This window comes from Galleria mellonella, unplaced genomic scaffold (assembly GCF_026898425.1).
Source record: "Galleria mellonella isolate WM207_F2 unplaced genomic scaffold, CSIRO_AGI_GalMel_v1 utg78, whole genome shotgun sequence".
Taxonomy (NCBI): domain Eukaryota; kingdom Metazoa; phylum Arthropoda; class Insecta; order Lepidoptera; family Pyralidae; genus Galleria; species Galleria mellonella.
This window is the reverse complement of record NW_026442151.1, coordinates 19,613-33,557: the sequence shown is the minus strand read 5'-3', so window position 1 is coordinate 33,557 and position 13,945 is coordinate 19,613. Positions and strand designations below refer to the sequence as shown.

The 13,945-nt window shown below is 33.8% G+C and overlaps 1 protein-coding gene across 1 annotated transcript in view; it reads left to right on the top strand.

Moving 5' to 3' along the window:
• Positions 1-13,817, top strand: part of LOC113517453 (sodium-coupled monocarboxylate transporter 1-like) — a 38,385-nt gene extending 24,568 nt beyond the window's left edge. Inside the window, exons 9-13 of the mRNA XM_026902119.3 lie at positions 320-419; positions 2,692-2,862; positions 3,824-3,963; positions 12,641-12,839; positions 13,473-13,817. Of these exons, the coding sequence (XP_026757920.2) occupies positions 320-419; positions 2,692-2,862; positions 3,824-3,963; positions 12,641-12,839; positions 13,473-13,730 (868 nt within the window). The 3' untranslated portion in view covers positions 13,731-13,817. The remainder of the gene's footprint in view (positions 1-319; positions 420-2,691; positions 2,863-3,823; positions 3,964-12,640; positions 12,840-13,472) is intronic.
• Positions 13,818-13,945: the final 128 nt, after the last annotated feature.

Sequence of the window (13,945 nt, the reverse complement as noted above, 5' to 3'; positions counted from 1 at the left end):
GACTTTAGCTGTGTGTTTATGTTTTGATCATGCCGTGTACGCAAATTTTTGAAGGATTAGCTTGAACAAAACATAATTGTAGTGTATAAATTAATGTAACTATGTTAATTCTCTGTAATGTGTACCTATTGAAATAAAATAAAATAAATAAATTATTAGCTATGTTTATCTCATATGTCACCATTTCACCCTGTACTGGTGAGCCGCCATTACCGTTAGCATAGGCAGATGCACCACACCATTTTCATCCATTAAAAAAACTAATTATCAATTTATTACTAGCGATAGCTACCTATATAATAATGTTTCTTTACTGCAGAACAGTAGCGTCAGCATTGAATTCTCTGGCGGCTGTAGCGTGTCAAGATTTTATTATAGGACTTTTCGGTATCACACTACAAGAAAATAAAGGAGCATTAGTAAGTTGCTAAATTGTATAGAATTTTCATATTTAGAAACATTTGTCAGGAAATTACGACCAAGATATCATTATCATCATATCAGCCGTTAACTGTCCATTGCTGAAAATAGGCCTCCACCATAAATGGAGGGCTTTGCCATTAGTTGCCACGCTTGGCAAGCGGGTAAATCGGCAACCGTAGTTAGCCTTTGGTGATATTTTAAGAGGAACGTTGCTGCCCATCCCTCGATCATTAAGTTCTCTCTATCGCCTCTTACGACACCCACAGGAAAGGAAAGAGTGGGCCATTCTATGTTGGGACAACACGATAATAAATACCGATACGACCAAAATATATTAAATACTTATTTATTATAAATTAGTTACCTCATAAATTATAAAATAATATCCATTAAATAAGAAACTTATTTCTTATGTAAGTATCTATCTGCCATCAGCCTTCTGGCTATAGGTAATCAGACTTGATTATTACTATTAGGTTTCTTTTTGTTAATTAAATAACGAACCCGTATTTATATTTTTATAGTATATAATTGCTACATGCTGATTTCAAAACGTGATATTAACCTACGCACTGCATTTCACATATTTACCTAATCTATTTTATCTGATTTGTACTTATTATAAAAATGCGCCCACGACTATAATGTCTATTGGGGTAGTGTATTTTATATTTGATACCTATATTTAGTAATATAATCTTGACGTGTTTTTATATTGAAATAACACTGCATATAAAACTTTAAAGCAATCATGGGAAGGCCAAATTCTTTGCACTCTACATACTAATTGAATGGCTTAGATAATACGTTTTGTCGAAAGGCGTCCCAGTATGTTCTATAATCTCCATGGTGCTATTCATGTCTATTATAGGCGATGGTTACTACTTTCCATCGGATGAGTAGTTAGCTTGTTTAGCGTTCCATATTAAATAAAAAAAATTTATAAAGATGAATATGAGTTTATTTGTTTGTTATCTCTTGACATCTTAACGACCCAACTACTACTAGTCAAAAGTGAATGAGAAGTTCAAAGCTACTTTTCAATTTAATTAATTACTACTACTAATATTAATTTAATTAATATGTCCCAATTTTGCGCAGACGACGCCGCGGGTAATAACTAGTACTTTTACAATTATCATTGATATAATAATTACTTAATACTTATTACCTAACTACCTAATTCTACAATTACAACTATACTTACATTCAAAATTACCGGTGAACGTGAATGTGTCGTCGCAACCATGATCAATGATTATAGTACATAGAATTGATCGTACATGAAACTTTTTTGTGTAACTTTTTATATTATGTGAGTGTGAAACACATATTGTAGTATAAATTTATTCGAATGAACACCTAAAGTAAATAATCACATCAATTATTTATTTAAGTAAGACAAAGTTATACGCTCTGAAATAAACTGAAAAATACGTTTTTAAAATATTATAATGGAGCTAATGTAACGCCATCTTCAGGTTTCATTTTAGAAACACTTGTAACGTAGTCCTCAGGAATGGCAACGCAGTAGAAATACCATGGGCACCACGCTATCTATTATGCTATATATTATGTCAATGATACTATTCATACCTATCACCGTGTGTGCCCTGGCATAGAATGGACCACCTCTTCCTTTCGTGAGTATCGTAAAGGGCGACTAAGGAAGCGATGCAGCAGGCAGCAGCGTCCCTCTGAATCTGTGCGGAGGGAAAGGGACTGTTAGTAATAGAGACTGAGAATCCCATTGCTAGCAATATACCCAACCAGGTCGACCTCCTCGCGTTTCCCCCTGGAAACTATTATGGTTAATTCCTGATGAATTCATTATGATAGGCTAACTGGCCTGTTTTCATTCTCATCGATCATCCTTCACTGGTGCTCTGCCAACGTATCCCGTTAGCGCAGGCGGAGAAACCATTCATTTCTCACTAAATCACTCATTTCCCATAAAATAAGGCAGCATCCCTTTTAAAACATCTCTAAAAATCTAACTGCAGTTGCCAACCCACCTGCCAAGCGTGGCAACTACTGGCAAAACTCCCCTTGTGGGGAAGGCATATATTTGCAATGGACAGTTAATGGCTGAAATAGTAACTGTTCATACCTATAGGTGACGATTACCACTTTGGGCCGTCACGCAGATGGGCCGTCAGCTTGATTCCCATTCTGAGTATCATAAAAAATCTGTTTATTATAATATCGTTATAATATTATTATTATAATATCGTTAACCAACAGTCATAACGTTGATTGTGATTACAGGTAGCCCGTTGGATATGTGTAGTCTGTGGGCTATTATCCTTCGCGCTCGTGTTTGCAGTGGAACGACTCGGGCCGCTGTTGCAGTTGGCGGTCTCGTTTAATGGCATGACGGGAGGTGTCTCACTCGGTCTTTTTACTCTTGGAATGCTGTTCCCATGGGCTAATGCTAAGGTAACCGAATATTATGTTATAAGCTGCTAATAGACTTATGACAAAGAATTGGTATCGTCTTATGAAGTATAGGCCTAGGTATCAAATATTATACATGCATACAAAGGATACTTGCCTTGAGATATGAGATATTTTAAAAGAGGATTTTATAGTACTATTCTAATATGTTGATTTTATTTCATGACAACCGTACATTAAATAGTATCTACTTACCTACTGCAGAAAGTTGTTCTTTTTTTATGGTTCATGAGCTAGAGCTATCGGATATTTTCCCCAGTTTCAACTTTACAAAAATAAAATGTACCTATAATTCCTCATGTGTAAGTAACGTCCTAAGCATAATTTGGGGGGAGGAGGATTCTTAGTAATGAAGTCTAACAATTTCATTGAAACGTTCCCACTGAAAACCAACGTGGTTAATTCTTTTGGAATTTATTACGTAAGGTTAACGGACCCACTTTCATCCTCATCCATCATCTGTCGCTGATACCTCGCCAACGTATAACGCAGGCTGGTTTATCATTTTATTTTCACCTTTCAAAACACGTCCTATAATTCTACTAGGTATCTATGTTACTCTATGTCTTCGCCAATTCCTGATTTTGACAAATTTTGCAATATATATGTTTTATTACAGAGTGAAATCCAAATCTTCCAAATTGTGCTCTGGTGACACTAAATGTATTTTCTAAAAGAAGACGGGTCAATAAAGAACAAAAAATTATGATCAAATATGGTCACCTACATAAAGTAGTATATAGTAAGAAAGGGTGAACATTTTTTTCGTTTTTTTAATTTTTGATTTACGATTTTTCAATCCTAGTATATTCTATAGCATAGGCAGATTCTTACCTTTACGTAAGGCTAACGACTTCGATTTCACTCTGTAAGTATATCTCCCACGTTGATCCCACTGCATAGTTTTTTGCTTATAATTTTAATTATATTCTATGTTACACAGGGTGCTATTACTGGCGGGATTCTCGGCCTTCTATTAGTATTGACAGCCGGGGGTGGAGCTCAAGTGGCACAAGTATCACCTTCGCGTCTTCCATTTTCCACCGAGGGTTGTATTCAAAATCAAACACATATTTATCACACGTAAAGTATAATATCAATAACTATTTTTATAAGATCAGAAAAAATGCATGTTATCACTACTTTGCCTTTTCCCATTTATTTGGGATCGGCGCAGTATGTCTTCTTCTTCCATAAATTTCTGTCAACTGTCATTCCCGGACTCACTTCTCTTTAATGCATATGATTTTTTACATGGTCCATCCACCCTTCTTCTTCCGTCTTCTTCCTTCACATTTATCCATTTTATGAAAATTTTTCACGTTCTTTAAAACATGGCTTTCATTTCTGCGCATGACTTAACCATACCAAGACATTCATTCTATTAATTTGCAACTTCTCTGTTTTCGACTTCCCGTACACTTATTTCCAATTCTGTTATTCCTTGTCTCCCTATACATAACATCTTAATTTTCGCATCTCTGTCACGTGTCGTCTTTCAAACCATCATCTTTATGAGCCAACATTCAGATTCATAAAGGATAGGTCTTATACTTTTGTAAACTTTACCCTTCAGTTTGAAGGGCATTCAGGAGTCGCATACTGTTTCCGAGACCTGTCGCTATTTAAATCATTCAGCGCTAATTCTGTGCTTATCTTTATGATCTACGAGTATATCGGTATTGTTCTTGCATGTAACCCCAATATTTTTTTTATTAAATATTTATTTTTAGTTAAGGAATTTGTTTTTCAAATAAATAGACAATAACTGTTAAAACTTTTTCTTTAATAATTTTGTAGGCTAGATTTTTATTTTTTTATTTTTAACAGACTTCGAAAGTGATAAGCCATGTTATAATAGTACCATAGGTACTGGCAACTTTCCTGACTCGTGGAAATTGGGAAATCATTATCCTCTCGAAATTAGGCCCAGGACAAACGCCTAACAGTAGACTACTGTTTTATCATTATGTAAGGCCCTAGGTATTTTCGCACGTTGTCTACAAAAAAATTTAACGTCTACTATTTCAGAAACTATACAAACAATTCCCGTCTTATTAGAAAACGTGGTCTAACTATTAAACCTGGTCTAAACCTACATTCGACCTGGTTTATTTAAAATTCATATTACACGTAAAACGTAGTTTTACGTTAAACCTGAACTATTTATGGTAACAACTTTAAACCATCACGCCCCCAGGTTTAATTATTTAGACTTAGTCCAAAAGTGTAAAATTTGAGGTTATTCATTTAAAAACAACAACCCCGATAAACCACAGCTGATAGGTACATAGACAATACGAGTATTTCAAGATGTAGAGAAAGCATTCAAACGTATATGACATGACATTCTAATTTATAAATTACTCAGCGACAATACCATACTCGTACCTATCGCAATGTCTAGGGTGCCGTGTCGTAAGTCGTGCGGGTTATAGTCCTTCTTTCAAGGTCAGAACTTCTATGATTCAATCGAAGGCAATGCCTTATAATGCGCCTAATTGTTGTAGTAGTTTTGTACGCGACAATCTTAGATTATAGCGGCAATATACATAGACGGCATATTCACCCTAATAATATCATCTTTATTCTTTTCACTTAGTTTCATCGAGGTAATTTTGCTTATAAAATCGTAAACTTGTTGTAGAGCATAAACGCTACCTACCTCCTTTGCTTAATAGATATGTAATAATACTTTTCTATACAAAGTTATGGCAACCAGTCCAATAACTATTAAGCTTTTTTTATAAATAGATTACCTACCTACTAAGTAGAACTGGTTTTCGAATTGTAATTCTTTCTTAACACCTAATTATAATCAATAAGGGTTTTAAAAGATTCGGAGATCTAACTAATACGAATCTACGAGGTACTCATATCCACAGAAACGTGTACATATTTCATATCTAGGTAGATATTTGCTTAATCTATTTACCTTGAGGGAAAGGGATTATTAGTAATGGGGACTAATCTCCACGCGGTTCTCCTTGGTAACCATCGTGTTGAATTACAGGTGGGCCATGAATTCATCACGATAGGCTAACCGATCTGCTTTCATGATCATCTTAAGTCTCAATAGATCTGATGGACCTTTAATTTTATTATTCATAAAAGATGTTTCAAAAATAGTTTTTTCTCAAACATGCTTGGAAATTTGAGCATTATTTTGACAACCTTCTTCGAGATAAATCGAACTTGCGGTACTCGTCGAGCAGCGGCCGGCAATAGTTATATGAAAATCCATATCTGTCGTGTTTTTTTTTTTTTTTTTTTTTCTTTCTTATGTGGCGTTCACCCCGATATTAGGGTATTTTGCCAAGAACAAAACGGGGAAACGATAATAGTAATAAAAATACCTAACACAAACGAATTTAGAAAGGATAAGGATTAGGTCTAGGATATTTATAGGATATGAAGGATATACTTGTACATATGAGAATATACTTATAAATATATAGGAAAAGCAATTGATGCAACTATAAATGTATTCATGTAATATAACTAAATCTTAATATTGTTATCATATATATATGAAGATAGTATTTTATAGATAATAGGATCATTGGAAGAAAGTAGAGTAAGAATAGAAGTTGGGAATGGAACACGGATGGATCGGAGATGATTAAAAAGGGAGGTGTGGTCAAATTTAGAACATGAGAAGAATATATGATTCAAGTCCGCCACTTCAGCACCGCAATTACACGACGAACTTTGTACAATACCAAGCTTGTATAAATGAGAAGGTGTGCATACGTGACCTAGACGCATACGAGTTATAATAGTTGTTGCGGTCTTTCCAAGCTTTAATTTACAAAACCATGGTTTGAAAGGAATATCGGGTTGTATAAGGCGATAAAATCTTCCTTTTATTGTACTTGTTTTTTCCCAATATTCCTTCCAGGCATACCTTAAATATATTTTTGGGAGACAAGCTAGGTCACTACAGTAATTATGATACGGATACATATCACCACAAGTTACAGCCTCTCTTGCAATAAGGTCAGCTTTGTCATTGCCGCTAATACCACTGTGTCCTGGTAACCAGGCAAAAGAAACGGAATACCTTCTCAACATGCAAAGATAAAGACTTTGTCTTATGTCACAAATAATGGGATAAACTGGTTTTGATTTAAACGGATATTTGGCTAGAGCTTGCAAAGAGCTCATAGAGTCAGTGAAAACTATTGCCTTATGTAATTTCATTAAAAGTATATATTCTACAGCTTTTAAAATACCATAGCATTCCCCGGTAAAAACTGAAGATTCCGGTGGAAGTTTAATTTTTTGAACGATATTAAATTGTGAATGAAACACACCCACACCTACACAACCGCTATTGTCTGGTTTTGATGCATCAGTAAAGATGTAGTGCCATTCATTCCATTCAATGTCAGTTATAAACATAAATTTGGCATTCAATTCTGAATCATTTTTTGATAACCCAAAATCATATTTAATATTAGGAGATAAAACTAAAGATTGATATGAGCATTTATAAATGGGAAAACAGGACGATGTAAAAGTGGGAGATTCTATGGATTTATATTTTTCATAACTTTGTATTAAACATGGAGGTTTTTTATGTTTCCAATAAGATGAAGACGAAATAAAGATATATAGTTGAGATAACTTTTGAATAAGCGGATGATCAGATAATTGTAAACAACGAAAAAAGAAGCGATCAGATAAATATTGCCTTCTTAAAACCAAAGGTGGATCACCGACTTCGAGCTGTAAAGCATTGATTGGACTTGATTTCATTGCTCCAGAGATAATCCTCAAGGCCTTTGATTGAATTAAATCCAATTTCTTAAAAGCAAATGAACTTCCTGGAGCTAACAAAAAAGTTCCATAATCAATGACACTCCTTATAAGACCATTATAAGCAAGTTTTAGTGAAACGGGATGTGCTCCCCACCAAACTCCAGCAAGGCACCTAAGAATGTTGAGGTTACGCTCACATTTCGTGGAAATATAATTACAGTGGGACAGACCTGTTAATTTATTATCTAGCACGATACCTAAAAATTTAATTTCAGTCTTTATAGGAATGTATGAGTTATCATAAAGCACCTTAATTTGTTGCGGTGATCTCATTCTTGAAAACAAAACTACACTACTCTTGGTTACAGAAAGATTAAGACCATTTGCATCTAACCACGTTTTTAACATATGTAATGAATCAGATAATTTGGCAGAAGCAGGTTCTATGGACTTCGCAATAAAATATAATAAGAGATCATCAGCATATTGTAGAATTTTTACGGATTTATCAAGGAATGATTCTAGATCGTATGTGTATATGTTGAATAAAATTGGACTGAGAACAGATCCTTGTGGAAGGCCTTTCCATACTGTTCTAGATAATTTGGTATCTTCATCTAGATCCATATGTATTGTTCTTTCTGATAAAATATTAATAATGAAATTAGAAAGCATTACCGGTACATTTAAAGCTTGTAATTTAGTTTTTAAAATAGAAATTATTACATTATCATAGGCAGAATTTATATCTAAAAAGGCTGAGAGGATTGACAAATTTTGTGAGAAAGCTATATGAATATCTGAAATAAGAACGCTCACATTATCTAAGGTGCTCTTACCTTTCCTAAAACCAAACTGGTTCGGGGATAGTAAGTTATTACTTTCTAAAAACCATTCTAGACGGTTCTTCACTAAATGTTCAGCTAGCTTTAGTAAGACAGAGGAAAGTGCAACAGGACGGTATGAAGATGGTTCAGAAGGTGGTTTATGAGGCTTTAGAAATGGTATAATAATCTGAGACTTCCATGAAGTAGGTATATTTCCCGAAATAATTATGGAATTAATTATATTTAAAAAGTAAATTAATGTCGCATCGCTAGCATTTTTAAAAAAGGAATACGGTATACCGTCTTCTCCCGGTGCAGAGTCTTTAATACAAGCTAGAACACCTTTAAGTTCTACAAGAGTAAAAGGAGACTCAAGTTCGGATAATTCGTCAGAGACGGATAGAGAAATATTGTAAAGGCATTCCGGCACATAACTAGGAGCAAGGCGATCTAAAAATTTATTCGCTAAAGTTAAATCGAGTGCAGAACGTGATGTATGATCACTGAAGGCAGATCTGAATCTTTTAATATTATTCCAAACGACTGATGAATTAACTTCTGGACAGATAGAAGAACAAAATCTTCTCCAACCTTCCAATTTCTTTTTTTTCAGTAGTTTTCGAGTAGAACGTGAAACTGCGGTGTAAATTTCAAAATTTTCTGATGTCATGTAATTATTATAATTTTTTTCAGCCTCTTTACGATTTTTAATTGCTTCCGTACAATCTTTGTCCCACCAAGGTGGGGAGGGAATTTTCCCTGAAGCACTATTTTTAACAGGAAATAATAAATCAGCAACCTCCTTCATATTAATTATCAAGTCATTACAACATTGATGTTCATTTCCATGATAAACAATAGGTAACTCCGATATTTTATTATCTAAATATTGTTTGTAAATATTCCAGTCTACATTTGATAAATTATATTTAAGTCGAGGACCACTCTTTCGACTTGAGGGAATGGAAATTGGAAAAGAAAGAATGAGGGGAAAGTGATCGCTTCCGAAGGTAGAGGAATGAGGATACCACGACAGTGAAGAAGCTAAATCAGAAGAACATATTGAAATATCAGGAGCACTAAACCCTTCATTCGGTGCAGTTCTACGTGTCGGTACATCTGAGTTAATAATACATAAGTTGTAAGTGTCAATTATCGTCAGGAGTTTTCCACCATAAAAATTAGAAGTAGAACTGCCCCACGATTGGTGCTGAGCATTAAAATCGCCCATTACGAGAAAAGGTTTAGGTAAAATTGAAAATAATTGTTCTAGTTGTGAATATATTTGGCATGTAGGATCAGGAATATATAAAGTAACAAAACAGATACCATTTATAATTATAGCAGCTGCATTAATGCCGCTATATACAGGAAGCGAAAAAGAAGAAAAAAGAAGGGAGTTTTTGACCAATATGGCAACACCGCCATATCCGTCAGCTCTATCATCACGGAGACTTGTAAAGCCTGAAATCCTAAAAGGATATCCTGGCTTTAACCAAGTCTCTTGTAGAGCTATTATAAAAGGATTATATTTATTAATCAAATAAAATAAGTCTGATTTCTTATTTGTTATGCTACGACAGTTCCACTGAATTATTTGGACTTTGTAATCCATTGTGAGAAGTTAATAATTGAGAAAATACATTGTACATGGCATCGTTGGACGGTGGTAAAGTTGTTTGTATCATTTTTGATTGCGATAACACTTTAATAAGCATGAGAATAATATCAATGATGGATTGATTATTGTCAATATTATTTGATGATAATGCACAACCATTAGAGGGAGCAGGAATATTATATTCCTTAACTATGGCTTCATGGGCAGAACGATCATATCCTTGTTGTATTTTTTGAGGAGAGCGTGGTTTAAGTGTAACTGTTTTTTTATATGATGATTGTATATGTGGTAATGATGATTTCTCTTTAAGGAAAGAAGATTGAAAATGAGATTTATTGGAAGGAGATGATGATGTTAATACATCTGAATATAGTTTAGAAGTTGGAGGATGAAATTTTGATGCTTCAGCATAAGAAACACAACTATGGGCCATTGTTTCTTTAATGGCTTTCTGACGTGCATATTCAGGACATTTTTTACTAATTGCTGAATGAGAACCATTACACAAGATACAAGAAACATTTTCCTCATCTACTTCACATTTATCACCTGTATGATTTTGCCTGCATTTATAACACCGAGGATTTGAACGACACTGCATCTTGACATGTCCGAACCTACAGCAGTTATAGCATTGGATAGTAGGGTAAATGTACAAATCTACAGTTAATGATGTGTAAAACATAAATACTCTTTTTGGCAATATTTGTCCATCAAAAGTGATAACAATGGTTTCAGTATTAATAAAACTTGGTTGTCCTTCATTAATTGTCTTTTTCTTTATTCTTCTGGTTTTTAGAATTTTCCCACAACCTATCGGTACTGATATATTTTGGATTACTTCCTCTTCTGTCCAATCTTTAGGAATACCCCTCACAATTCCCATACGGGTTACATGGAAAGAAGGTATAAATGCCTTAAAATTATGTGTCTCTAAGTTACTATTATTTAAAAATGCATTTGCATTTTCAAAATTTGAGAAAGAAAGCGATAAACGGTTTCTTCCTATTCCTTTGAGGCTACCATTCACTATATTATTTATCTTATTAGTGTGTAAAAAGCGACCAAATGCAATAGGATGTAATGTAGTGTTATCATTAGGATGTGTTTCATTTTTTTGTACATGAACGACATAAGGTGCTATATCCTCGGCATTGTACAAAGTTCTGCTTAAAGTACTGGGTGGAGAAGCAGGTTTAACAGACTCGGTATTGTTTACAACTGGTATTGATACTTGAGTTTGATTCTCATCTTCAATACATTGACAATCACTATCTTTAATTTTAGATTCAAGGCCCTTGGTGTGCCTCCTTCGTTTTTTATTGCAATGTTTGCAAATGCGACGTTCACCACGTACTCGCTTACGTTTAGAACTTGCAACGCTAGAACCATCTGTGTCCATACTAGATTCACCCAATATATCAAAACTATTATTGAATGGAATAGTTATATTTGCAGACACCTGGGGGGTTGTCCCCCCAGGGTCTATAGGTGGATCCATAATGTTAATATAGGTAATTTACTTACCAATATTTACAGCAACAAACACTATTACTACAAAATATACAATTAAATATACAATCTAATACACAATATATAAAAAAGACTAATCCTTATATAAATAAAAATAAAATTAATTTAAAGAAGATCAAAAAACACTCCCGCTTTTTTAAACGTTTCCCGCGCGAATAAATTACTATGTAAAATCATATTTGTCGTGTAATTTAAAAATGGAACGATCTTCGACTCCGCAACATGGCGATCAAAGAGGTAACTTATCAAAGGTTTAATTTAAATTACGAACTGGCTTGCACATAGAAAGCTGTTTAGTGAAAAAAAAATAATACTTTGGCGCGTAAAAAACTATTGTTATTAGTTGTTCATCAACTTCGTCATTGGTTTTAAATACTTTTGTATTTGACAAAATGAGTTCAAATGAAGACAATGAGTGTAATGAAATTATTTTAACGCCACCTGAAATTCAAGAGGCAGCAAGAGCCGTAGTAGAAAACTTGTTGCCGTCAAAATCTAAAAAAAAATATTCGAAAATCTATGAAAATTTTGTTCAATGGAAGAATGAAAGAAAATCGAAATCCTTATCCGAAAATGTTTTTCTGGTTTATTTCGGCGAACTCGCCAAGAAAGTGAAGCCTACAACGCTTTGGGTCATCTATTCAATGCTAAAATGCACAATTTTAATGAAACATAACGTGAATTTGAATAATTTCCACGCATTATTTGAGAAAAGTACTATACAAGCCTTGGCCGCAACTAGGCATTGATGGACTCACGTATGTGTGCCTCGGGTTCCCCTCGGCCCACATTCACACGTTCGTCCATCAATGCCTCTCTTGCCGGTCGCTGCAGTAATGTACTATTTATAATGTGGTAGTATGTACTATAATAAAAGATTAGTATAGGAGAATCTAAAGTAAATGCGACATGCCAATTTATATTTTTTATAGGTAAATACCTAATAATATCTACCAATAGATGTTCTCTCTCACAAAACACCTATAACAATTAAATTGTTATCTACTATTTACAGGGAACCCAGAGACGAGGCGGTATTTTGGTTATTCCGCATATCCTATCTGTGGTACTCGGGTCTAGGCTGTGCAACCACGTTACTGGTCGGACTGATCGTGTCAGTAATCACAGGCGTGACGAATCCAGCTTATGTTCCTATAGATATGATATCACCGCCTGTAATTAAATTGCTAACTTCATTGCCAGTTAAAATAAAGGTGAGAAATATTTTTTTTCCTTTTATATTAGTAAAATAACAACTTGCTCCGGTTTCGCATGGTATATTTAAATAAGATATGGCCCATGTTACACGGTGATAATAGGGTTGATACTAAGACCCTATTTTTATAAACTTTTTTCTTAATCTAATTTTAAATTGATGATTTCACAAAATAATTATTTTATGGATCATCACAAACTAAATAATAAATAGGTTTATGTCGAACTTTTTATAAATTTAATTCATATTGGTCCTTAGACTTAAGATGTCGCTGAGATATCAAATTTAAATTTTAGAGATAGGTTAAGATAAATGGAGCGACTAAAACGATCCCAGTATAGCTTTCTATAGATGAAAGAAATTTAAAACTCAATTTAATATTTTATAAGTTTATCAATTACAAATAAAAAATCAAATCTTTCCTCTTTCTATTATGTAGAAGTTGAGGAGTAATTGTGGGTAATCTTATGCTCGAGGGTTGATAAAAATAACCTTGTCATTAAATATTTTATCTTTAAAAATAATCAAGTCGATCCGAATGACAATTGTAGTACATTTTTCTTTTATTTTCATTTTTGTATATATTTATAATTTTTTATATAAACAATAATATCTTAATAATGTTTTATAGAAAATGTTACGCGTGTCATCGCTTCTGGGTTCTGGAAGCAGACGCAGTTCAAGTGTTCGCCCGCCCAATTTGACAGACAACAAGGACACACGCCGCCGACGAAGGCTATCTGAAATGGCTGGCGGAGTATTCTACAGCGATGCATTTAATCTAACATGTGGCCACAACAACCTCGCTTTAGATTCCGAAAAGCCTATTGAAGAAAGTCAATTGTCCACTTTCAAATTAGAACACATATCAGATAATACCATAGCTTGAGACTATTAACAAATATTTTACGTGCAAATTATTATTAAATTATTATTACATTAATATACTAAATAAAACAAATTATTTGATACTTTACTTTTATTTACTTTTAGTTAAAAGTACACTTAAAAAAAATAATTGTGGAAATGTGTGATAAAGAAATCAAAACTATTTCAATTGTAACATATATATCCACATTATTGGTATACATTTATTATTAATGA